This window comes from Rhinopithecus bieti, unplaced genomic scaffold (assembly GCF_001698545.2).
Source record: "Rhinopithecus bieti isolate Rb0 unplaced genomic scaffold, ASM169854v2 scaffold_3878, whole genome shotgun sequence".
Taxonomy (NCBI): domain Eukaryota; kingdom Metazoa; phylum Chordata; class Mammalia; order Primates; family Cercopithecidae; genus Rhinopithecus; species Rhinopithecus bieti.
Genome location: NW_016805059.1, coordinates 3,423,006 through 3,450,500, shown reverse-complemented (window position 1 = coordinate 3,450,500; position 27,495 = coordinate 3,423,006). Strand labels below are relative to the sequence as shown.

The following is a 27,495-nucleotide window of genomic DNA, read 5'->3' as shown; positions in this document are numbered from 1 at the left end:
TTTTTTTTTTTTTTTTTTTTTTTTTTTTTTTTTTTTGCGTAGAGGTGTTTATAGTATTCTCTGATGGTAGTTTGTATTTCTGTGGGATTGGTGGTGATATCCCCTTTAATCATTTTTTATTGCATCTATTTGATTCTTCTCTCTTTTTGTCTTTATTAGTCTTGCTAGCGGTCTGTCAATTTTGTTGATCTTTTCAAAAAACCAGTTCCTGGATTCATTGAATTTTTGAAGGGTTTTTTGTGTCTCTATCTCCTTCAGTTCTGCTCTGATCTTAGTTATTTCCTGCCTTCTGCTAGCTTTTGAATGTGGTTGCTCTTCTCTAGCTCTTTTAATTGCAGTGTTGGCTAGTCAATTTTGATCTTTCCTGCTTTCTCTTGTGGGCCTTTAGTGCTATAAATTTCCCTCAACATACTGCTTTAAATGTGTCCCAGAGATTCTGGTATGTTGTGCTGAGGACAAATCTTAAATGGATTTTTTGAGCAAGGAGAGGGAATAGGAGCTTGCTCCATCCACTCCACTCGTCAGCTTGATATTGCAGTACCTCCAGGAACGGTGCATTCCCCTCAGGGGAATAAATTTTTTAAAAAGAGCAAAATGAGTTTCTTCAGAATATCACATATACCCATTTTTCAAATGTAAATGTATCTTAAAATGAACTCTTAGGGTCCAGATTGTATTGATGGGTAGATATTCTATGATACTACAATTATGACACAATGTTGACTAAGACAATGCAGAATTCTATTACTGGTCAGACTAGGGAAGTTTTAAGAAGTTTTCTATTTATATTTGGACAGGTTGCTCTTAAGTTTGCTAACATAAAAAGTTTTATCTTGGAAAAGGGGGAGAAGTTAGCCATTTCATTGATGGGACAAGTGAGTAAAAGATCAGATGGGAGGTAGGAAGAACTGGCAGGTTGAACCTAATAAGATGAGATTAAGTTGATTCTAAAATCTGGTTACTTGATATAGGGCAGGGCAGATTTGAGGTTTTTGTTGACAGCATGCTGAATTTCAACTGACAATAGCATGCAGCTGTGTAGAACACCATTATGCTGTTTCTCTGTACTGCTGGAGTTTTCGATTTTGGCCAACCACACTTTTGAAGGAAGAAGAGACAGGATAATGAGAGAACATAAACTATGTCATATAAGAAACAGTTAAGTAGCATTTTCCTGTGGTTCTGTAGAAACGTAATAGATAGGCCAAGGACAATTAGGGTATCATGCCAAAACACTTGAATTAAAGCTGGAAAGTTCTTTTTAACTGAAATTGTTCTTGGCCTTAAATACACAGATGATCATTATGATCCTTTTAAGAGGGATGTGCAGTGATTTCTCAGATATGTTTAGACATGGAACACATTTTGGAGACCTGTTAATCACCTCTGGAACAATGTTTTAAGGGATGCCAGTTTAGGAAGTGTCTGGTTAAAATAGCTGCCAATGAGGTCTGGTGCCGTGACTCACGCCTGTAGTTCCAGCACTTTGGAAGGCCAAGGTGGTGGATCACTTGAGCCCAAGAGTTCGAGACCAGCCTGGGCAACATGTTGAAACACCATCTCTATAAAAAATTAGCTGGGTGTGGTGGTGCATGACTGTAGTCCCGGGTACTTGGCATTGAATCATCTTTCAAATGCAATTATATGAAAGAAGCAGGTTCTCTTTGGCCAGAAGGTTAAAATCAGGATTGATATATGAAAATTACCAGGAAAGAGATTATGATACATTATAAGAAGTAACTTTCTTAAATAGTTATTCAAAGTTTAGTTGCTCTAGAGGATGAGTTCTTTGTAAGAATCAAAAATAAGATGAATATCTTCTTTGTGGCAATATTATAAAGAGGATACACATCTCAGGTGGATGGTTGAATTAGATGATTTTAATATCTCTTAATAAATCTGAAATTATTTTATTAAGGGTTTTCCAAAAGTTTTGTTGCTGAACTTTTCCATCTAAGTTAATACAGTGTTTGGGTTGTTTTAAAAGCATGCAGTAGTTTTTCAAAGAAGGTATGAATAATTGATTTGATGTTATAATCTAAAAAAATTATGAAAAATATCTGGATTCAGGTACTTGTGTTGCTATTTGTAAGTTTTATGACCTCAAGTAAATCACATAGCTTTTCAGAGATGTGAATTTTAAATATCTAAAATTAGGGTAATACAAGTAGGGGTTAGGAGCCCAGCATTTGGGCAAACAGATTTCTGATTTGAATACCGTGTTTACCTTATCAATTTAATAGCAGTATGACTCTCTCTTGGTCTCGGTTTGCGTATTTTTAAAATGGAAAAGAAAAATACAGGATTACTAAAAGAATAAATGAGATAATGTATATAAAGTGCCTGTCATTATATGTGGTATTTAATATGCCAAATCATTAAATGTAGAAATAAAATGGAATTTCATAGATTAGGAAAGTAAAGGTCAGAGTTGTAAAGTGTTTGCCAAAGGTCTCCTGACCAACAACTGTAATTCAGGTCGTCTCCCACACAGTTGCATTATTTTTGGTTAAATCATGATGTCTCTCCTTCCCTGTCTCATTCATTGAATGAACATTCATCATATGCCAGGAAGTCTGCATGGTGCTTGGGATTCAGAAATGAAAGGCTAGACCCTTCTCAATGTCTGGTAGCAGGAGGGAGGTAGAGGAAATTGACAGTCATAGCACTCTGAAATGGATTCTGTGATATAAGGATATAAGTATATATAAGGGAATACTCGATTTAGAGTTGAGAGGGAGGGTCAGGGAGGGCTTTCCTGGAGAATATTAGGGGTAGGAAAGGCCAAGAAATTACAGAAGGACTATAGGAACAATTTATATAAAGGAACATATATGAGCACCTGGCATATTTGAGAATTTGCAAATAGGTCAGCATTGTTGTTGGCATATCATAAGAAATGAAGCTGGAGGGAGAGATGATTAAGAGATCCTTATGGCTTTCTAAAGAATTTAGATTTTATTTTTAAGAAACTGGAAAACCCCTGAAAGGACCTTTTAATTTTAACTAAGTAGCACATGCTCTTGATAATCACAGAAAAGTGAGAAGTAAAGGTTACTTGACTCCTTATTCCTACTCACCAATGATGGCTACCAGTAAAAGTTCCTTGTAAATTGTTTCAAGCTTTTTTTTTTTTTTTTTTTTTTTGTTGAGACGGAGTTGGCTCTGATCGCCCAGATGGGAAGTGCAGTGGTGCAATCATGGCTCACTGCAAGCTCCGCTCCCGGGTTCATGCCATTCTCCTGCCTCAGCTCGGAGTAGGCTGGGGAACTACAGGCACCTTGGCCACACTCCTTGGCTAATTTTTTGTATTTTTTAAGTAGAGACGAGGTTTCACCGGTCGTTAGCCAGGATGCGTACTCCATCTCCTGACCTCGTGATCCGCCCGTCTTGGCCTCCCAAAGTGCTGGGATTACAGGCGTGAGCCACTGCGCCTGGCCTGTTTCAACATTTTTATATTCCTGCACAGCCATCTATGAATGTGTACATGTGTATCTTTACAAGAACACATACACAGTTAATATGAAAGTAAATGTATTTTCCTACTTGCTCTTTTTCACGTACTTCTTGAATATTTTTCCATATCAGTACACGCAAATCTATGATATTCTTTAACAGCTGCATAACATTCCTTGTGTAGTCGTATCCTGATTTTTGATGCATCCTCTACTGAAAAGCAGCTAGATATTTTCTAGACTGTTATTTCTATATACAGTGTTTCAGTGAACATTCTTACTCTTACATCTTTGTATACTCTTGCAGTTATATCTGTAGGTTAAATTTTTAGTAATTATGAAGTATATGTGCATTTTAGATATTGATAACTGTTACCAAATTTCCCTCTAAAAGGATAATTTCAGTAATGCATACGTGCTAGCAGTGTATGAAGTCTTAAGTTTTCCCTTCTGGTGGACTTCCCAGCAGATAATTATTGAGTACCTTCTGTGTGCCAAGGCTATGGTGGGTACTAGAGTACTAGAGAAAGTGTTCAAGGCCGAAGTGGTCTTTGCCCTCATGCAGCCCAGAGTTTGAACCATAGGAAGCCTGCAGGTGTTTTGTTTGGTCTGTGCACTTTCGTTACTGTTTTACAATTAAATTAATTTTCAGTTTTTAAATATTGAGAGATTTTGAAAAATTGGAAAATTTGGTATAACTGGAGGCAAGCTGGATTCTCTTGTATTAGTTTGTTGGAGTTTAGTAGCCACTGCCCTTTTCGGATGGTGCATTGTACTTTCTAGGAGCACGGTCCATTCCATTTCTTATGGCCTCATTTCTTGATCTCTTAACATTTATTGCCAGAGTCTTATAAAAGCATTTGAGTGATTGTTTGATATTCAAATTTAAAATACCTAAAACTGAACTCTGATCTTACCCTTAAAACCAGTTCTACTCAGTCTTCATCTCCTTGTTGCTTAGGCCAGAACTGTGGTATCATCCTTCACTTGCCTGTTTATCTCACAGTATGTCAGAAAATTCTATTGGATGTACTTAAAAATACATCTCAAGTCAGACCACTTATCCTTTCCACCTCAACCTCTCTGGCCCATGCCACCATCATCTCTTGCCTGGATTTTAGTAGTAATCATCTAAGTGGTTTCACTGCTTCCACCTTTGCCCTTCTACTGACTTCCCCATGTAACAGCCAGATGATCCTTTTACAGTGAAAGAACCTGTTACTCGTATGTTCAGAATCTATAGTAGCTCCTCATTTAACTCATAGTAAAAGCTGAAGTTTATAAGAAGTTACCTAACTTACAAGGTATACCTTGTAAATACCAAGTACACCTTTATATAAGGGCTTTGTCTTGGTTTCTCCATTTGTATGGGATGTTCTTCCCAGATAGCTGAATGGGTAGGCTCCTTAATTCTTTGCTGGAAGGTTACCTTTTTGGTGAAGTCTGCACTAGCTTTCTTGTTTAAATTTGCATGTTCTCTTCCCTTGTCAACCTTCCACGGACCCATGTGCCCTATTCCTGTTCCTTTTTTCCCTAAGTATTCTTACCTCTTATTATTTGCTTATTTTTTTTATCGTCTGCTATTTTTTTCCCCATTAGAGTGTAAGCTATGCAAGGGAGAAACTTTGGCCTTTTGTTTACTAATAGTATCCCAGATGTAAGAAATAGTACATAGAATATAGTTGGTGCTTAATAAATATTTGTTGAACAAATGAATAAATTTTGAATTTGCAGGCTCTGCTGTGCAGTTTGTTTTTCTTACTGTTTTATTAGGTAATAATAATAGGAAATACATGTATAATGCTTATATTCTAAGACCTATTTTAAACCCTTTATTTTGAATCCCCTGAATCCTTCTACCCTGAGGTAGAAACTAATATTATCTACTTATTATAGACAGGTAAACATAGGCATTGAGAGGCTAAATAATCTGTCCAAAGTCAGAGCTTAGTAAACAAAGAACCAGGGTTCAGAGTTTTTAGCCAGTCTTTAACCCAAGTCTGCACTTTATAACACCATGCCAATCTTTTTATTTTAAGGAAATTAGCTCTTTATAACGTGTTTCAGATCATTTTTTATGTGTAATTTTTTTGACTTAGTTTTTGTGGACTTTTCTTTTTTGCCTTCTAAAGTATTTTTATGTAGTAAAAAAAACTATTAATGTATTTTTTTTTGAGGGATTTGTTTGTTTCAAACAGGATCTTGCCCTGTTGCCCAGGCCAGAGTGCAGTGATGTGTAGTCATGGCTCACTGCAGCCTCAAACTCCCAGGTACCTTTGAAGCTTTTAAACTTATTTTTTAGAAGGATCTCCCTGATTTAAAAATTAATAATTTAGTCATTTTCTTCCTTATTTTTTATTTGAAATAGAAGTTTAAATTAAGCAGATACATATTTTATATCACCTTGACAGCATTATGGAGATTTTGTTTGAGGGCAACAAAATTAAAAGTTGGAATAACATTTAGGAACCTAGCGGTAATTGAAGTAAGAAATAATTGAGAACAGGCTGTAGGGATGAACAGGAATAGACCGATTTCAAGAAATATTTAGGGCGGGCTGCAGTGGCTCACACCTATAACCCCAGCACTTTGGGAGGCCTAGGTGGGTGGATTGGTAGAGCTCAGGAGTTTGAGACCAGCCTGGGCAATGTGGTGAAACCCAGTCTCTACACACAACAACAATAAATACAAATTTAGCTGGGCATGTTGTGCCTGTAGTCCCAGCTACTTGGGGGACTGAGGTGGGAGAATCACTTGAGACCAGGAGGCCAAGGCTGCAGGAGCCACCTTCACACCACTGTACTCTAGCCTGGGTGACAAAGTGAGACTTTTGTCCCAAAAAATGAAATAAATATTTGATAAAGTCTTCAAGTCTTAGTGACTGATGAGCTGTGCATCAAAGGACTCTGGATAATACCCAGATTTCTGGTTGTGAGAGTCTGGAAGAGAGGAAATAATGTTTGTTGGGGTGCCATTTATTGGTTGAATGGATGAATCATTGAAATGAGGTAAAACAGAAAGGAACAGGTTTGGAAGATAAAATTATACTCAGTTTTTCATATGTTGAATTTGAGGTGCTTTATGAATATCTCATTTTCAACACTTAGGTTCATTGGGCAATTTGATAAATGAGAGTCTTAGGAAAGAAAATTGGGCTTAGAGATACTAGGTTTAGGGAAGTACTAAACTCTGTGAGTGCATGAGCTACTTTCTTGCCTTTTTTTTTTTCCGGGATTACTACATTGGATATAATATAAAAATAGCTTGGAAACAGCTTTAAACACTGTAAAAAGACTGTATGTTTGTAGTATGTATTATAGGATGTTTTTGTAGCTATATTCATTATCACTCAGAAGAGAGTATTAGTGTCTCTATAGTGGAGTCTGTCATGAAGGTGGGAGTGGAAAGGATATGTCACCAAGAATCACTACTCTAGAGCAAAAATTCAGATATTTTAAAACTAGGAAGGACTAGGCCGGGCACGGTGGCTCAAGCCTGTAATCCCAGCACTTTGGGAGGCCGAGACGGGTGGATCACGAGGTCAGGAGATCGAGATCATCCTGGCTAACATGGTGAAACCCCGTCTCTACTAAAAAATACAAAAAAAAATCCTAGCCGGGCGAGGTGGCAGGCGCCTGTAGTCCCAGCTACTCCAGAGGCTGAGGCAGGAGAGTGGCGTAAACCCGGGGGACGGAGCTTGCAGTGAGCTGAGATCCGGCCACTGCACTCCGGCCTGGGCGAAAGAGGGAGCCTCCTCCAAAAAAAAAAAAAAAAAAAAAAAACTAGGAAGGATTTAAAGACTACCTAATTTAGCATTGAGAGTTTATCATTTCTGAATATTCCATTTTCATAAAAGCCAACTTGGGGGGGACTTCCTGTTCTTTAGGAGACTCTCAGGTAAAGTTGTGACAGAAGATATGCCATATAATTTTGTTTTTCCATTATTTGTTCCTTTCTCTTTTTCATTGTTTGTGTCCCTTTCTTATAGCTTAGGCCTTCTAAAGGTACTGCATAATTGGTCAGTGACATCGAAAGAAGTTTCCAAGTTTCCACTGTAGGGAAGAGCTTTGGGGCAAAACCTCAGAGGACAGTGAAGGCTAATCCAACATGGCAGCCACAACTGTCTTTGTTTTGCTGCAACCCAAAGAAATGCCATATAGATTCTTGGTATTCTGTTGTAAACTTAACCAGTGTTATTAAACTTTATTTTAGGAACTGCAACCATGAATGAAGAAAATATAGATGGAACAAATGGATGCAGTAAAGTTCGAACTGGTACTCAGAATGAAGCAGCATTACTTGCTTTGATGGAAAAGACTGGTTACAACATGGTTCAGGAAAATGGACAAAGGAAATTTGGTGGTCCTCCTCCAGGTGTGGATTTGTTAACAGTCTTTTAAATTTAATCTTTAACCTCGTCATGTAGATTAGATGTGTATCCCCACAAGTATTCCAAAAAATAGCTCTCTCCTTGTAACTGCTTTAAGACATTTGTTTTTACTGTTGAGGAGAAAGAGTTAGATTATAAATGTTATTCATGTCTTACCCTTAAATTTTTTCAGCCCTGCTCTTCATCTAAGAAGCAGTTGAGAAAGAAGCTGGGCTAGGTTGAGAAGTCAGGATTGGGAAAGTAGGGAAAAGGGTGCTACTCTAGGTGTTAAAGAGGAGATCATCTGGGGAGGAATTTGAAACAGCACTTAGTAGGTGAGTGGTGTTTAAACTAGAAAACCAAATGAAAACAGGTAAATAGAATGTTTGACTTTTCTACCAATAGCCAGTACAATTCCTTTGCTCGAAACCCTTCAGTTTATCACACTTAAAATAAAAATCTGTCTTCTGGTTACCTCAATGGCTGCAGCACTTACCACTTTCTTCCTTTCTCAAGTACATGTTAACTGTACAGGCTTCCATAATCTATGTTGCTCTGACATGTAAAGCACTTGCTTTTTCTTCTTTCCGAATGCCCTTTTCCCAGATAATCCTCATGGCTCACTCCCTCATTCTATTCAGGTCTGTGCTTAAATCTCATGTACCCAGAGATTTGCCTGACCACTCCCTTGATTTTCTTCATAGCACTTATCACTCACTTGTTATCTCCCTTCTGTATTGAATATTAGCTTCATAAGGGAAGGGGCTTTATTTTGTCCACTGTTGTATCACCAATACCTAGAATTGTGAGTGGCACATAGCACAGCAAATTTGTTGAATGAATATATGATTGAATAGTGAGTACAAATATCTGATTCGAATTTATGTGTCTATTCCTATTCATTTTTGTTGTTCAGGTTGGGAAGGTCCACCTCCACCTAGAGGCTGTGAAGTTTTTGTAGGAAAAATACCTCGTGATATGTATGAAGATGAGTTAGTTCCTGTATTTGAAAGAGCTGGGAAGATATATGAATTTCGACTTATGATGGAATTTAGTGGTGAAAATCGAGGTTATGCTTTTGTGATGTACACTACAAAAGAAGAAGCCCAGTTAGCCATCAGAATTCTTAATAATTATGAAATTCGACCAGGGAAGTTTATTGGTGTGTGTGTAAGCTTGGATAATTGTAGATTGTTTATTGGAGCTATTCCCAAGGAAAAGAAGAAAGAAGACATTTTAGATGAAATGAGGAAAGTTACAGAAGGAGTTGTAGACGTCATTGTTTATCCAAGTGCAACTGATAAGACCAAAAATCGTGGTTTTGCATTTGTGGAATATGAATCTCACAGAGCTGCTGCTATGGCAAGGAGGAAACTAATTCCAGGTAAACTGATTCTTTTAAAGGTTGTTTTCAGTATTAACCTTTTACAAATATGGAGAAATGATAGTACATCAGGGATCAATATTATCGAAATAAATAATGCCACTTAAAGAGGAGTAAAGAATTGTTTGAGTAATGAAGTAAAATAAATCACATAATTCTAAAAGACAAGAAATTGTTCCTGTAAAATGAGTCCGATTTATGATATTTTGCTGGTTGTATACACTTTGAGCTATTAATTGTTGTTTAATAAAATCCAAAGGGCAACACTTAATTCTTCTGATAAAGTCTATCTTTGAAGTGTATTTGTTCTATTGACTCTTAAATTACATAGTAAGTTTTAGTTGTTTAGTAAAAATTTTTGTGTGAATAGGAAACAAATGCTAACCTAATTTATTGATGTGTAGTTGAGTTTCTGCTTCTCTGGGGAAACAGTTTTAATGAACATCTTTAACTTTTATTCTTTATTTTAATTCTCTTCAAATTATTTTTTTTTTTACAGGAACATTCCAACTATGGGGCCACACCATTCAGGTAGATTGGGCTGACCCAGAGAAAGAAGTGGATGAGGAAACCATGCAGAGAGTTAAAGTTCTTTATGTAAGAAATTTAATGATCTCAACTACAGAGGAAACAATTAAAGCAGAATTCAATAAATTTAAGCCTGGTGCAGTTGAACGAGTAAAGAAACTTAGAGATTATGCTTTTGTTCACTTTTTCAACCGAGAAGATGCAGTGGCTGCCATGTCTGTTATGAATGGAAAATGCATTGATGGAGCAAGTATTGAGGTAACACTAGCTAAACCAGTAAATAAAGAAAACACTTGGAGACAGCATCTTAATGGTCAGATTAGTCCAAATTCTGAAAATCTGATTGTGTTTACTAACAAAGAAGAGAACCACCCAAAAACTCTAGGCAAGCTGCCAGCTCTTCCTGCTCGTCTCAATGGTCAGCATAGCCCAAGTCCGCCTGAAGTTGAAAGATGCACTTACCCTTTTTATCCTGGAACAAAGCTTACTCCGATTAGTATGTATTCTTTAAAATCCAGTCATTTTAATTCTGCAGTAATGCATTTGGATTATTACTGCAACAAAAATAATTGGGCACCACCAGAATATTATTTATATTCAACAACAAGTCAAGATGGGAAAGTACTCTTGGTCTATAAGATAGTTATTCCTGCTATTGCAAATGGATCCCAGAGTTACTTCATGCCAGACAAACTCTGTACTACATTAGAAGATGCAAAGGAACTGGCAGCCCAGTTTACGTTACTTCATTTGGGTAAGTTTTAAAATACTTTAAACAGTGTAAAATATGAAATTAGGAAATATGTAGATTATTTTTTAATTCATTTAATTTGAACTCAACATTAGTGGTAAGTATGTAACATAAATTTTATCTCAATTTTATAAAGTCATAACTTTCTTGAAATTCGTGCCCTGTAAAATCTTCCTACATTTAGCTTTTTTTTGTTTTTTTTTGAGAGATGGAGTCTTGTTCTGTCACCTAGGCTGGAGTGCAGTGGCACGATCTTGGCTCACTACAACCTCTGCCTCCTAGGTTCAAGCGATTCTCCTGCCTCAGCCTCCCGCGTAGCTGGGACTACAGGCGCGTGCCACCAGGCCCAGCTAATTTTTTGTATTTTTAGTAGAGACGGGGTTTCACTGTGTTAGCCGGGATGGTCTCAATCTCCTGACCTTGTGATCTGCCTGCCTCAGCCTCCAAAAGTGCTGGGATTACAGGTGTGAGCCACCGCGCATGACCTACGTTTAGTTTTTTAAGCATTACCTAACCTGCGGGAAAATTTGATTTTGACTTACTACAGTGTTCATAATCCTGTTTTATTAATTTATTGTTTTTTAAATGACTAATTCTCAGTTGAAATAAAGAGTTTTTTTTTGTATAAGTTACAGGATATGTTAATTAAACCAATTTATAATAGAGTGTCCCTGTATCTTTGGTGAAGTCTACGTAATGATCTTTTTGAGGGGCAGGGGTAGGGAGTTAGTAAAATCAGTGGGGTTTCAGATGGGTGGTGTGCAGACACAGCTTTATGCTCACCAATCTGGAAATTTATATTATCACTCATGAAAGACAAAAAGCATCAGTAAGAGATGTTTGTGACCATTCTCTTTTTTAGCTTCATGTTTTTCAAACAGTAAATTTTCTTTAAAATGTTTGAAGGATAATTATGAAAGGTTTTGCAAAAGCATAAAAAGATATGCTAACTAAATATTTGACATTGTAAAGGAAGAGACATAATATCACTATGGTGTTTTCCTGCTTGCTGTTTTTTACTGTTAGTTTAGCCTCCCCTGCCCCCACAACCTGTTTATTTTTTTAATGCAGCTATAGATTTTAGTTGATGATTACTTTGTGTCCCAAATAATATTTATTGGAAGAGTAGTGATTTCCTGAGAATCAGAAATAAAAGAGAAAGATCTTTTGAGGGTTCTCATTGTTTCTTGTTTATAATTGTGAAACTCTTGCCTGAAAATTATTTTTTATATGGTTGCAGAACCACAGTACAGAAGCTTATATGTATTTAAAATTCGTATTCTCAAGTTTAAGAGAAAACAGTCAAAAAAGAAAAACATTCTCAGAAGGGAGAATAATTTTTATATATTGTTTAAGCTTGCTTAGGTACCACTGCCATAGTTTTATGATTTGTTTTTTTTGGGGACTGAGTCTTGCTTTGTCACCCAGGCTTGAGTGCAGTGGCATGATCTCGGCTCACTACAACCTCTGCCTCCTGGATTCAAGCAATTCTCCTGCCTCAGCCTGCCAAGTAGCTAGGATTACAGGTGCCTGCCACCACACCCGGCCAATTTTTGTATTTTTAGTAGAGACATGGTTTCACCATGTTGGCCAGGCTGGTCTCGAACTCCTGAACTCAGGCGATCCGCCCTCCTTAGCCTCCCGAAGTATATTACGAATATTTTTAGGAGATTCTGTTTTGGAGATACCAACAAACAACAAAACTTGTGGGACTAAAGGTAGGGTTCCGCTTGAAGACACATTTAAGTAGTGTCCTCAATTATTAGTTTGGAGATATTTGGGGATTTAGCATCATTGAAGCTAATAAATTCTTAGTTCTTACTTCTATTGATGTACAAAATAGAAGCGTTCAATTTTACTTTTAATAAAGACCATTTAAGTTAAAATTATTAGGTAGATAGCAAATAATTCAAATTAAGTTTCTTAGAGAAAAATGGGTCAAAATATTATTTTGGAGTGGGACGTAGTTAATTAGTTGCTGATCAAGTTTCTTCCAAGGGTACTTGTGTCTGATCTACCATGCTAATACTGAAAGATTTTAAAAATTTCTAGCCCCCCTCATTCCCTTACACGTTTAACTTAAACTTCTAAAATTCTTACAACATAGCCATGTTAGTTTAATTTATGGCAAATTTATATGTAGACATTGTTTGCCCATTTTATAAAGAAGATTCAGATTCTATATGGAAACAGAGTTTTTAACTCCCTTATTACCATAGTTAACTAGATAACATAAACAAACCTATAGTTCCCTAAGAAAACACCTAATCAGGTACAATATTTTCAACTTAATTATAGTTAATTAGTGATCAAGGTAGCATCAATAAATGAAGTCCTTAGTGGGCACATGCAGATTGCTTTAGTGGTCTATTCCAGATTTTATCAACCTTGTATCAAAGCTAATTTTAATAAAAAGTTGAACAATTTGTATTTTATGTATTTCCTCAATCTGTATTCAGTATCAGAACAGCTAATATAATGTAAGCAAAATTCACATATAAAAAAAAGATTAAACAAAACCCTAGGTCCTATTTCAGTGGAGTACACAAAGCCTGAGGTCTTGTCTATGGACAGTAACACAGAAATCCTTATGGTGCTTGACTACCTATGTAAGTGAAGATTGTTGAGTTAGAGGCAGGAAAATACATTTAGGCAGCTGAGAAGGAGAAAGAATTCAGGGAAGCAAAAGAGCTAGAGATCTGGGGTCTAGGAAACTTTGATCAGAAAACAAATATCAACCCTTCAGAGATCATTAAAGTAGGGCCAGGAGCTGTAGACAGCGAGAAGTTTCCATGTTGCCACATGGCAGGTTAAGAGTAGATTGAGTGTTGCTAAGCAGTTTTCTGGATCACTTCTTCCCTTCTGTTAATGTTGGAGCCTCTGGGTTTTAAAAGGTTAATGCCTTTCTAGTTACATCTTCTTTTAGTTAAAGGTCATAGGGTTTCATCGAATAGCTCAGAGTTGAGATCAATTGGTGGTAGTGGTGTATTCTTGACATCCTGGTAAATACTTACGTAGTCCAAGGATTGAATTGTTTTGAAGTCTTGAGAGGTTGTTATTAGTTCCTAGAGTCTCTCAAATGAAGTTCCTTACCTATTAAGTAATCTTTTGGCTCTATTTTCTTAAATAATTTGAGAAGTCAAATTTTCTAGAGAATGCATTTAACTACTGTTTTTAAGGTATTTTCTTTGGGGATAGTAATTTTTTTAAAGAATTTGCCTCAGTATCCTTATTTTAACCCTTTCAGTTTGATACTATTTTGAGAATTATCCAATCTTAACTTTGATGATCTTTTACTGTTATATGTGATATAAACAGTCATTTTTAAAAATTAATATTTCAGATCTCTTTAAGAGTGTACTTTTAGTATCCACACTGTTTTGGTGTTACCACTTCTGTTTCCCAAGTTTGAAAAATAAAAGAAAATAATTAGGCTTCATTTGCTTAAATGGCCATCATTGCTGTTATGAAAAAAAAAAGTACGTCCTTTTAGGGATAACAGGCATCTACATGAGAACTAGAAGTCATGGAGTTTACTTCTGGTGAGCATTTAGTGATCTTATTAGCATCTCAAAAGTTCTTGGTTTACAGGTCTTTGAAATCAATTTTTAAAATATTTGGTTCTATCTAAAGCATGCTCTATTTTAAGCATAATACCCTTAATAAAAGAAAAGCTGGAAGTTGGGGTTAATGCCAAAATAGAACCTTCCTTATCCTTTTCACTTACTTCAAAATTAGAGACTATCTTCATCTTCATAATGGCAAAGAATGACCTCTCTTATCTCACTGAAAACTCATTACCTAACCAGCAGGATAAGAAATTATGTATTTACTGGGTTATTTTTAGGGATCTGTATCTGTAGGATAGTAAATGAGTTTAATGGGTAGAATCCTGATATAGTTTGGACATTTGTCCCTGCCAAATCTCATGTTGAAATGTAATCCCCAGTGTTGGAGGTGCAGTCTGGTGGGAGGTGATTGGATCATGGGGGTGGATATTTCATGAACAGTTCAGTACCATTCCCTTGGTTCTGTCTTCACAATAGTGAATGATTCCTCGCCACATCTGGTTGTTTAAAAGTGTGTAGCAACTTCTTCCTTTCTGTTTCTTGCTCCTACTCTTGCCATGGGATGTGCCTGCCTCTGCTTCGCCCTCAGCCATGAGTAAAAGTTCCCTGAGGCCTTCCCAGTAGCCTAGCAGATTCTGGCACCATGCTTGTAAAGCTTACAGTACTGTGAGCCAATTAAACCTATTTTCTTTATAAATTACCCAGTCTCAAGTATTTATAGCAATGCAAGAATGATCTAAACCAAATATAGACTTGAAGGTTAGGATAGATAAGTTCTATATTAAATATTTGCTATATGGAGATATCTTGGGTCATTCAGTATCACTTACTTTTAAATAAGCCTTTTCTATTTTCACAATCTCATTATCTGTTACTAATAAAGCAAACTGTCAAGGCGAATAGTACTGCTCTTTCTAGGAGTCAACTCTGTTTTGAATCTGGGTCTTTCAGTATTGCCACTGCTTTTCTTTGGAGGATTCTTTGCATTGTAGAAGTGGAATAAACAAAATCAAGGAGATCAAGGAACGTCCTGGAGAGTTAGAGTTTTGAAGAAGAAAGTCCTGGAGAATACTTAGTGGAAAGAGGAAGGTAGTCTTACCTGTATTGATAATTCACCTTGTTATATAATTTGTTAGCAAATAATTTTTTTTTTTTTTTTTTTTTTGAGACGGAGTCTCGCTCTGTCACCCAGGCTGGAGTGCAGTGGCCAGATCTCAGCTCACTGCAAGCTCCGCCTCCTGGGTTCACGCCATTCTCCTGCCTCAGCCTCCCGAGTAGCTGGGACTACAGGCGCCCGCCACCTCGCCCGGCTAGGTTTTTTTTTTTGTATTTTTTAGTAGAGATGGGGTTTCACCGTGTTAGCCAGGATGGTCTCGATATTATAATTTTAAGCAGGGCATCTCTTCTATGTTTGTGTAATACTGATACAAGTGGTTTTTTTTTCTTACTTGTATGGCTATCTGAAACTTTTTAAAACAGGGATGAAGAACCTGTCACAAACTAACTTGTGCCACTGATTTAATTTCATCTGATTTGTGTACTGTCGTTCTGACCATAAATGATTAAGGTTTTTTTTTTTTTTTTTTTCATGGCTTTTTTGAAAGCCCTCTTACATGCTAAATGTTCTTTCCTAAGCGTTCTGGAGCTAAAGATAAATAAAACATTGTTTTTTTGTTGTTGTTGTTTAAGGAGTCACAGTCTAGTGATGAAGGCACATACACAAAGTCTTTGCATAGGTTATTTTGGGAGTAGAAGAGGAAAAAGGTACGCTTCCCTTACCTCAGTTATAGAGTTTGTAGAGTTTGTGGTCAGAGAGGGACACGACGTGAGCAAACTACTCTTAGAAAAATAGCATGGTGGTGGTTTAATGGCAGGTAGTTCTGTATATTGTTTGCTTTGATGATTTCAGTGAGATTTTAGGAGGAATTAAAGGAGTTGAAAAGATGTAAACATTAGTTAATTAAAATGTCATTAGTCCTGTTTCTTAAAACTTTGCATTTTTTTTTTTTTAGTGCAACTATGTTGGATATGTCTGCTTTTCCTCTGAGCAAATATTTTTTTCCTAGATGAATCCATCTTGATGTGCGTGGACCATTTTGTGTGTGAATATTCATTCTTACAATATCTTTTGTACTTTTTTCAATATTCATTTTGTAATGGACTTGTATATTGCTTCTTATATTTGACTTTGAAATGGTGTACATCAGTAGAGTCTTGCATTTTTTTCTAGTAGTTGAATAGTATTTAGTATATACTAAACATGATAGTCACTGTTAGCTTATCCTTTTATTCAAATCAATCTTTTATTTCTGTTATCACTTGTAAATTTGTTGAAAGTTATACTTTTGTGAAAGTATACTATTGTGAGAAGTTTTAATCTGAAAAATATTTGGTGCTTTTTTTCTTATGAGCTATTATTCTTTCCAGATTGATGGGCAGAAATGCAAAATAAAAGAATTTCAGATAAAATATTCCAAACCATTTCTTTGAAATAAAGAGAAACAGGGCGTTTTTTTAACTTAAGACAGGCACTTAAGCAAAACATAGAAAATAATGACTTTCTGATATTAGTATGGACGTTATAAATTATATACTTAGAAGAAAAATAATACTTTTCAGAAGAGTATTTTTTTCCAGTTTTAACTACAGCTCTAACTTTGATGATACTATTCAAACTGGTATTTTAAAGAACAAAGGTAATTTGCAAAATTTCTTTTAAAATTCACCTACTTAAATGAGAAATAGGTATCAGGATCAACATTTTACACATTTGTTTTCATAAGACCAAGTGGTGAGACCAAAATTCCATTAACTCAACTATGTGTCTTTGACCCTCTGTGAGGGCTTAGTCCTCATGAAAATGTATTTGTATTGCTCTTGAAATTTACTTTTTTTTCCTGAAAGACCATTTGAATGAACATCTAGTATTATAATTCTCATCTTACACTTGTATTAATGCATCATAAATATTATGGAGTTAGTACAGTGAGAGAAGCAGCTTACTAGAATAATGATTACTAGAACAAAAGTATAAGAATTAAGAATCCTTTCTCAGCCATCGAGAAACTGTGTGACCTTAGAATGGCAAATAAATTGTTTCGTCATTGGACTTCAGTGTCCTCAGATCTAAAATATCAGCATTTTATTTAGTAAGTTTTAAGGAATCTTTTTTCTAAGAAGATTATGGTTTCATTTAAAATATGGTCAAAAATCCTATGTAGAACCAAAAGTAATACTTTAAAATATTTTATGTCTGCAGAGATACATATTTGAGTTCAAATAGTTTAAAACCAAGAGCTGCTTTTGCAAGAAATAATCCATCAGTTTAATATCCCTTCCTTTATAGAATTCAAAGCTTATGCCTGCCTATTTCACAGCAGAACAGCTGGACAAAAAAAAAAGATTCAGTCAATCAACTGTTACTTGCATGATGACATGTAATTGTTTTTCGGTTATTTTCTTCTCTGAATTTGCTAACCGATTACTACAGCCAAAAGCAAGGTTTTTATAAAACAAGGCAACTACTTAAAAGTTTGGAAATAGTTTTCTTTTTGTAACAGAGGATCTAGGAAAATAATGATGTGTATCGAAACATGCCATGAGGGGAGTATCTGTCCCATAGTTAGATTTATTAACTGTTGAAAGTGATCCTTTGTATTTTATTTACTTCATAAATCTATATAATCATGCTTGATTCTTTACCCTATAACTTCCTAATGTCTTTGGTTAATACAGTCCTAAAATACTCCTTCTAATAAACTAGTTTTAATAGCAGCTACTGCTGTATTAATCTGTCTGATCTTATTTAATTTATATTTTAAAATGGTTTTAAAATTTCCCTTTATATCAGATGACATTAGAAATTGTGTGTATATGTTCCATTCTTAAATGTTAGTAGCAGTTCATAATTTTGCCACATGATGTCCCTAAATACAGATTTTTTAATGTGGCTTTGAAAGAAATTTTAATGTTACATTGATTTTTAGCTCTTTCTTTCTTACCTTTTTTTTTAGAATCAGAAAAATCTCTCTGAAACGCTCTACTTAGTGTTCTTCAGCCTATCATGCCCTTATCTCTGCTTCTTGTTTAGTATTTAGTAGACAACATTTTTTTTATGCTATAGCAGTGTAATTAAGTGAATGGACTGGTGAATAAGGAGACAGAAAATGTAGAATGATGATTTCACTGTGACAAATTTAATTTGTGCTTTAAACTACTTTAAAATTCAGTGTTTCTTCCAGGCCTTTTAGGTAAAATCAAAAATAGTATCTGCCCTTACTAGTTAGTATCTGATAGTTCATCAATCTCAGAGCATTTCATCCTCTTTCCAAGACTTGGTAGTACATTACCTCCAAGAATGGTTCACTTTCCTGTGAAACTTCAAAATAGTAGGACAAAAATTGAAAATCTTAGTATCCCCAAATAATTAGAAGCTTTAAATCACCAGAATATTAATAACTCCTTGGATTTTCATGCTCCTTAAAGTGATAGTATTTGGTCAATGATGTATTAATGACATGTGGGTCCTTATTTGTCTTATATTTAGCAAGTAACATTTGAGCTCTAAGAATGGATTGCATATGAAATTTTATGTACACAGTAGTTCATATTTTAAGAAAATAATTTGGGTAACTAAATAAATTTAGTTTGCCTATGTATTGCTTTGATTCAGTAAATATAATCGTTATACTACACTAATAGTGTTATCAGCTCTACTATAATTCTGTTTATAACTTTGGATTAAAAAGTATATAGGAGCACAATCATCGGAAAACATCAGTCTCTTACAGTTGTATTGCTTGGTAATTTGGTGTGTGTACTTTGTTACTGTTCTTCCGTGTTTAAACAGTATACCTTGATTTCTGTACACAAATTCAAGGGATTGGCACTTATTTAAATAAAAATGTAAACCATGATGTAAAACTCCAGCTTCTTTTAGTAGAGTAGATAGATCTTTGTTGACCTATGCTTTTCTTTTTCTTTTGTGCAGTTTAATTGTCCTTCCATTCATTATGTGGTCTAAGTATGTTTTTATTAGTTACTTTTCTTTTTTGTACTTTTCTTTAATCCTGTTTTGTATGTGGATTTTTGTAAGACTGAAGCCCATTTACCTAATTTTTTTCTTGTTAACTTTGTTTCAGCAATACATAGTTCCAGTCAGCTTGTTTACTGACCAGATTATGGGGTAAATGAATATTCACAAAATTTGAAGCGTATGTGCCATATATGTGGATGGCTTTTTTTTTCCCCCTGCTGCTGCCCAGTTAATTTTTGGTCCAAGGGTGGCCAAATCTGTAGTTACGAATTTATGAAAGTATTGGATAATTTGGGGCACAGAATTTATAAGGTTCCAGGTGAGCCATTATCAATCTTTGCAAGACAGGTTAAGGTTGTATTCAGAGCTGTAAATAATTCAAGCATTGAAATGCTGGTTAATTTAAAGGCTTTTCGTCTGCATGTATGTGTGTACGTGTGTTTCCTTGAGAGAATAAGAATCGCTTAAAGGATTCCTTGGTGTGAACTTAGGTGTGTGTATCAAGTATAGAAACAGTGATAATACCAGAACATTGAAAGATTATTTCTTTTCACTTAAGAATTAAAGGGAAAGAGGCGATACTAAGCAAAATATGATTGCTTTCACTGTGAAGGCACTCACTCAGTTTCAGAGAGGGATTTACAAATGAGATAATAATGATTTTCTCTTTATTGCTTAATATTTTCCCTATTTTACTTAGTAAATAGACTTAAGATTTTTAAGTTATTGAAATACCTATATGTATGTGTGACTCTGCTATTTCTCACTAATACACTGGTGTTTTAAAACTCACTTTTATTGATTTTTAAAAGTCTTTACATTTTATTTTCTTATTTATGTATTATTTTTATTGTGATTTATGCTCCAAGCAGGGAGTTGCTACATTAGCTAATGTGGCTTGGGAGAAGGATGGACAGGGTTTTCATCAATCCTCTGAGGCCTTGGAAAGCAGCTTCATGCTGTCACATGCTCTCATTTGAATTAATACATTGGAAAATTATTTCATTGCCTTTAGATTTAATCAGTATTTTCTGTAATGATTCTTAATTTTATTTTTTTATTCTGAAATTCTTTATAATGAATTTTCTGTGACAAAAACTTCTATAATCAACTCCCAAATATTTAGATAGCAGGCATGAATAAATGGAAATGAAATAATCTGAATATAGTTAGCTTATTTAATTGTTTATCCTAGAATGCTCTTTAAATATATGATATATTGATTCTAGAAATTTACACAAATTCAGTACAAAACCCAGCTCAGGAAAAGTTGGAAAGATGTTCAGTTTCTCCTCCACTCAATTTCTTATCCTGCAGAGATGACATTGTTTCATACTAATGCAGTGCACTTACCTAAGTATTATATTAGTCACCCTCTGTCTTTTATTCATCCTTTTTACTGGTAAGGGTAGGTTATTCACTTTCATTCCTGCCTTATTCCACAAAAGATTTGACGTGGCTCCTTAAAAATATGTAAAATACAAAAGGATTCAGATTTTAAATTGAAGACATTGAGACAATTGGAAATTATGATTAGGAAAATAAAGCCAGGCAAAACCAAACAATAGGTTGTTTAGGGATAGACGATTATGAGGTAAAACCATAAAAATGCCAGGGAATTACTAACATTTAAAAGTTACTACTTGGAGGGAGAAATTGGAAAGGATTCAAAGGGACTTCTGAGGTATTGATAACTTCCTTTTTCTAAACCTGGGTGATGAGTACATATTTTCATTTTTTTGATTAAGACATACACATCTATATTGTTTATATATTTCTCTGTTTGTATATTTCATTATTAAATTGGGAAAGAATGAAAGCCAGCCAAGGGTGAGAACTTGTGTTATTTTGTCAAAATTTGAATAAGAGTCTTTACTCTAGAGATTCTCAAATTAATATAACTCAAGGTAAAATAGGAAAGTTACATAGTATCAAGACTAAATAATTTTATTTTACTCAGACTGTTTGGAATGTTTTGTTTGCTTATGGGCATCACAATTTAATTCAACCTTGACAACTAGGGTGAGCTTGGAAACTCCCTAATATGTAATAGGACAGTGAACAACTGAAATATTTGGAGCTGTTTAGTGTGTAAATACTAATACAGAGGAAATGTGATTGCAGTTTTCAAATGTTTGAAGTGCTCACACATGGAAAAAAGACATTAGTCTTTATCTTTGGAGCTCTAGGAAGTGGTATTAAGTCTAAAAGAGCAGAGTTTTAAGGAGGTAGATTATGGCTTAATGTAAGTCAGAACTATGTGAGCCTTTCAGCTACTAAAAATTCTGTATTCCTTTCAGTACAAAATAACAAAAATAATTTTTTAAACATTTATTTTAAATCTGTGAAATATATGGCAGAAGGAAGGAGTCTTTACTAGACTATATTAGCTCAGAATTATGTTCCCTAATACCACTTGGAATTTGGGAAATTTTATTCTTATAAGAATATCCCTTTTGCTTATTCATTCCTTTAGGCTTCTATACTCGTGTTTAGTTTATTAACTGGCAGATGGCTGATTGTTAAATCTTGTTAAAATGTGTTCCTTCAACAAATACTTACCTAATGCTCTTTTGTGTAAAGTTATAAGGATCACTCTAGTGAATTAAACACAGTTGCTGCTTTTATAGACCTTACATTCTATTGAGACCAATATTCAGTTAGAGTTCTGATAAATGCACTGAAGTAGTACAGGGTGTTATGAGAACATACAACTGGGTGACCTGACCTAAACTGGTATGGGGGGTCAGGAAATGGTACATTGCACTTGAGAAAGAATTTCGGGAAAAGGAAATTAAGTACTATGGCATAGCATATAGGCAACATAGGAAAAAAGATTATGGCATTTGGAGCCAGATTTCCTGGGTTCACATTCTAGCTTCACTACTTACTTGGAAAAGTTACTTCTCTGTCCTTCAGTTCCATCATTGTAAAATAGGAATGATGATAACAGTATGTATCTCATATGGTAATTACATGTATTAAATGAGTTAAAATTGTAAAGGGCCCAGAACATTCCCTTTTATATATATTAAGTACCACGTAAATGATGAAGAATAATTATTCAGAAAACAAATCCAAGACACCCCTTTCCAATCATATATAATATAAATATTAGAAAAATAATAGTTAAGATTCTTTGAACACTTATTATGTGTGAGATTTTGTGCTAAATACCTTTACATGACGTATTCTCACAGTTCTTTGTGGTAGATAGGGTGTGTGTGTGTGTGTGTGACAGAGTCTCACTCTGTCACCCTGGCTGGAGTGCAGTGGTGCGATCTTGGCTCATTGCAACCTCCGCCTCCTGGGTTCAAGCAATTCTCCTGCTTCAGCCTCCCGAATTTGGGATTACCGGCACGTACCACGATGCCTGGCTAATTTTCGTATTTTTAGTAGAGATGGAGTTTCCCTGTGTTGGCCAGGCTGGTTACGAATTCCTGACCTCAAGTGATCCATCTGCCTCAGCCTCCCAAAGTGCTAGGATTACAGGCGTGAGCCAACATGTCTGGCCTGTGGTAGATAGGATTTTAATGTTGACAATTCTTATTTTTTTTAACAAACAGGCTTCAGTATGTTAAATAATTTGCCCAAGATCCTAGTTAGCTTAAGAGGCTGTGCTCTTAACTGCTATCCTTTGTAAATTCACGTGATTCCAATGAAAAACTGGTTTTTGCCTAATATTAAACATTGGATAACAGACAGCGGACTTGTGAAATATTATTGGCAAATTATGTTTCTGTAAGTTAAAATACAATGAGATGGGCTTTCGGTCCTGCCTTACCTTTTTTCCAGAGACTATTTTGGCTTTAGGAAACCTGCAGGCCCATGTACCAGACCCTACTCCATTGTAATGTTGACCTGAGACATCTGGTTGAACTCTGAGTTATTCTGAGTTAGAAAAATCTTGTAAACATATCTTGTTTACAAGGTAGCTTCTTGATTTTTAAATGTACCCTAGAATCAGCATTGCCAACCAATGAATGGCATGTGTCAAGGTGGCAGATGATATTATATGTCTTTCCCCCATTCAGATTCTAGACAGAACATCAAACAGGCAAAGTTTGTTTGTATCTATTTCCTGGTCCCCTGTTACTTGGTACTCATTTTACTCTGATTATATTCAAAATATCCCAATACGTAGTTTAGCCATATAATTTATCAGTCCAATATGTTTATACTTTTTCGTTGTTACTTCCTTGGTCAGGAACTTATCGTGGCTCTTTTGAGGTATTATCAAATACTCTGAACTCCACATTCTCCTGTTCAGAATGCTCTACTGTTTAGCCCCACCTAACCTAACCATAGCTTACATTTCCTGCTGTGATCATCTGAATTTGCCATGCTCATTGGTAGGTCTAGGCCCTTCCTATTGCTGTGCACTCTGCTTAGAATATTCTGCTTATCCTCATCTACTTTTATATTAAGCTTTTATTGGACACAGTAACCCAAAATGACTTTTTCTTTATGATATTACTCAATAATTTTTATATTTTTATTTACTCTTAACATTGTTCATCCATCAGTATGTATAAAGCCAGTGGACTTTGTACATGTATGATTTGTTGTTATTCCCTGCATTATATGGGGGAGTACTGTCTCCTTTAGTACTCAGCATATGGTGCTTTTCAAATAAGTTTAAGCAATCTACATAAAATATAAAGTTTCCAAGGAAAATACATTTGGGCTGTGCTTTGAGCAGAAAGAAGAAAAGATTGGTAAAGAAATATATGAGATAGGAAGTTGACAGGTATAAACACAGGCACGGTTAAATTATGAATGGTGGTTGATGGGTTGAAATATCTGTATATACGTCACCAAAGTAAAAATTATCAGTATATAATTTTTAACATGTTCATGTTGGAGGTTTCAAAATAGTAGAAACCCTTAAACAAATGATAATACAAATAAAACATATCAAAATGTATGGAACGCAAGGCCAGGCGCGGTGGCTCACACCTGTAATCCCAGCATTTTGGGGGGCCAAGGTGGGCAGATCACCTGAGGTCTGGAGTTGGAGATGAGCCTGGGCAACATGGTAAAACCTGTCTCTACTAAAAATACAAAAATCAGCTGAGTGTGGTGGTGCACACCTATAATCCCAGCTACTTGGGAGGCTAAGGCAGGAGAATTGCTTGAACCCAGGAGGTGGAGGTTGCAGTGAGCTGAGATCACACCACTGCACTCCAGTGTTACTTAACTTCTCTGTCCTTCAGTTCTATCATTTGTAAAATAGAAATGATGATAACAGTATTTATCTCATAGGGTAATTACATGTATTAAATGAGTTAAAATTGTAAAAGGCCCAGAATATTCCCTTTTCCAATAACCCTTCTTGAAATATTTAGCTGGGTTGGGGATGATTTTTATATTGATATGTTAATATATATTATAATATATATATAATATATATGTATTAAACTTTGTATAGTGGAATAGAGAGATTTAGGTTGTAATTGTTATTTTAAGCCCTCTGAGAAAATCTTTGTCTTTATATCAACCAAATATAGTATAGAATATAATGATTTATGTTAGGTGCAATTTTTAAATTTCTTTTAGAATTCATTATATAATCCACAGTTATATCTAGCATAATCTATTACGTTTGATCAAGGCTTCACAAATAGGAAATGTCAATCACTTATTGTATGTTATTTCTAATTTTTTATTACTAGCATTATACTTTTATATTCTTTACACAGGTGTAGACTGAGAAGATGGTGGTGTTCCTTTCAGTTTAGTTTCCTAAAGACAGGAAAAAACCTTGAAAATTCGGGGTGCTAATATAGCAGGCTTATTTGGAATACATCGGAATCCTGTGCACTCAGTTATTTTCTGTCTTCAAAGAAGAAATAGTATGACATATCTGAGAGTCTGAAAATAATTTTTATCTTTCATATCATTTACTTTAAAATTTATGTGGAATTTTCTGTCAAACTAAAGACCAGTAAAGTCTTCTTCAAAGATATAGAATATGCTTTTGTAATTAGTTTTCAATGACTTTTAAAACTTCGTCACATCTTTGTAGAACAAGTCATCTGTCTACATTGTTGTTTTCTTGAAAATAATGAAAATTAAGAGTCTACTTAGATTTTTACTTAGTTTTCCCTTATTTTGGCCCTTATTCCTACATAACTTCTAGAAAACTAAATATAAAACATTTAATGATTCGCATTTTACAGAGAGGTGGTAAAGATGTTGACTCTGATCTTTGAAGTTTAATGTATCCTATTCTTATTCTCCACTTTTTGACATGCCTTTTCTTCCCCTAGTCTCTTTCTTATTGTCTTACTTACTAAATAATCACTTCTGAAATAATTTCTCAGAATATATTCATTAACAGTTGTTGCTTTTTAAAAAGCGATGACACAAATAAGATGATAAATTGGGTGAAAGTACCAGTAAGTAGCAACCTTGCATTTGACACTAAATTGAGACTCTGCTGATAGTTTTTGCTTTTGTTGTGGGAATTATCACCATCTCTTCTATATGCTGACAGAAATTTAATTCATATACACTGGTAATTTAAATCCCAGCATCTTTCCTGTTAAATTTGATTTCATTCAAACCAAAGATTAACAAAGCTAATTCTAAAACTCCAGGTGGTAGATAGTGAAGGCATTATGAAGAAAAGAATTATTCTGTATTTAATAATATTTCTATGTAGCATCTGTACTGAGAATCATTATAGTTTTTAAATTTGTCTCAATCACATGTGCTCTAGTTTGGTAGTAACTATAAAGTGATTTTATATTTTATCATAATTATACATTATCAACTTCTCCTTTATGTGTATCACTGGCAGGTTTTTATCCCTCCCCACCACCCCGTTTTAAAAGAAAACTCCTTAAGCTGTAACATTACATACAAACAGAAAAGTGCACAGATAATGAGTGTAAATTCAGTAAATTACCATGAGGGACTATGTCTGTATAACTCACCACCGAAGTAAAGACATAAAATATCAACACTCCAAAAGACTCCTTTTTTTTTTTGAGACGGTGTCTTGGTCTGTCGTCCAGACTGGAGTGTAGTGGCGCTATCTCAGCTCACTGCAAGCTCCACCTCCTGGGTTCTTGCAATTTCCTGCCTCAGCATCCCGAGTAGCTGTGACTATAGGTGCCTGCCACCACGCCTGGCTTGTTTGTTTGTTTGTTTGTTTGTTTGTTTATTTATTTTTGGTAGAGACGGGTTTCACCGTGTTAGCCAGGATGGTCTCGATCTCCAGACCTCATGATCCGCCTGCCTCAGCCTCCCAAAGAGCTAAGATTACAGACTTAAGCCACTGCACCCGGCCCCAAAAGACTCTTATATATTCTCCAGACATTACTTTTCTTCTTGCTCAAAGGAGGCCACTCCTCTGACTTATTCTATGTATTTTTGAATCTTATATGACATTTTATATCATCTTGTCTGGCTTATTTTAACATGTTTGTGAGATCGATTCATACTGTTTCATGTAGCAGTACTGTTCATTTGCTCTCATTGATGCCAGTGTTTCATCGGAATGTTATATATAACTTGCTGTTTTTGTTGGTGAAAATATAAAGAACTATCAGTTTGGGGCTGTTTGAATAATGACACTCTAAAGATTCTTGGACATAGTGTTTTTGGTGCTCATTTGCTGCACACATTCCTGTTGAATATATAGGAGTGAAAGTGGTGTGGGTCATGTTTTTTAAACTGTAGTAAATAGGGACAAATAGTTTTCCAAAGTAAGGACACTGATTTACACTTTACTAGCAGTAAATGGGAGTTCCAGTTGTTTCACATTCTTGCCAGCACTTATGGTATCAGTCTTTTACATTTTGGATATTCTGATTAGTGTATATTTCTTATTGAGATTGTAATTTTTATATAATGATAACTTATGATATTGATCATCTTAGGATTATAGGGCATTGCACTATTGTATTGGTGAAGTATCTTTCTTGTTCAAGTCTTCCTCATTCTATTGGTTTGTCTGTTTTTTACTTAATTACTTAATATACAAGTCCTTTATTGAATATATTTTTAAAATATCTTGTTCTACTCTATGACTTACCTGTTTATTCAGGTATGTTTTGAAACATAGAAGTTCTTAGTTTTAGTATGATTCAATTGATCAATCTTACTAGTGCCATTTGCATCCTTCTTAGAAAACTTTTACTCACCGCAGGGTCATGAAATATTTTCTGTATTATCTTTTAGAAACTTTCTATCATCTAAATTTAGTGACAATACGAAGTATCAGAGTTTCCCCCCCCCGCATATGAATATTCACTTAACACCATTTTTTGAAGACTTGCCATTTTCCCATGACTCTGCAGTGCCACCTTAACATAAATCAAGTATGTGTATATACACTGCCTTCTAATACACATATACATATATGACTTATTCTGGATATTAACATTCTGTTTCA

General features: G+C 35.0%; 1 protein-coding gene across 12 annotated transcripts in view; it reads left to right on the top strand.

Annotated features, from left to right (window-relative positions):
• Positions 1-27,495, top strand: part of RBM46 (RNA binding motif protein 46) — a 48,934-nt gene that overhangs the window by 8,416 nt on the left and 13,023 nt on the right. For 6 of the 12 annotated variants that reach the window (XM_017871065.1, XM_017871074.1, XM_017871075.1 and 3 more), the window contains 3 exons: positions 7,668-7,829; positions 8,741-9,208; positions 9,708-10,490. In XM_017871065.1, the coding sequence (XP_017726554.1) occupies positions 7,679-7,829; positions 8,741-9,208; positions 9,708-10,490 (1,402 nt within the window). In that variant the 5' untranslated portion in view covers positions 7,668-7,678. The other 6 variants (XM_017871063.1, XM_017871073.1, XM_017871070.1 and 3 more) reach the window with 3 other exon arrangements.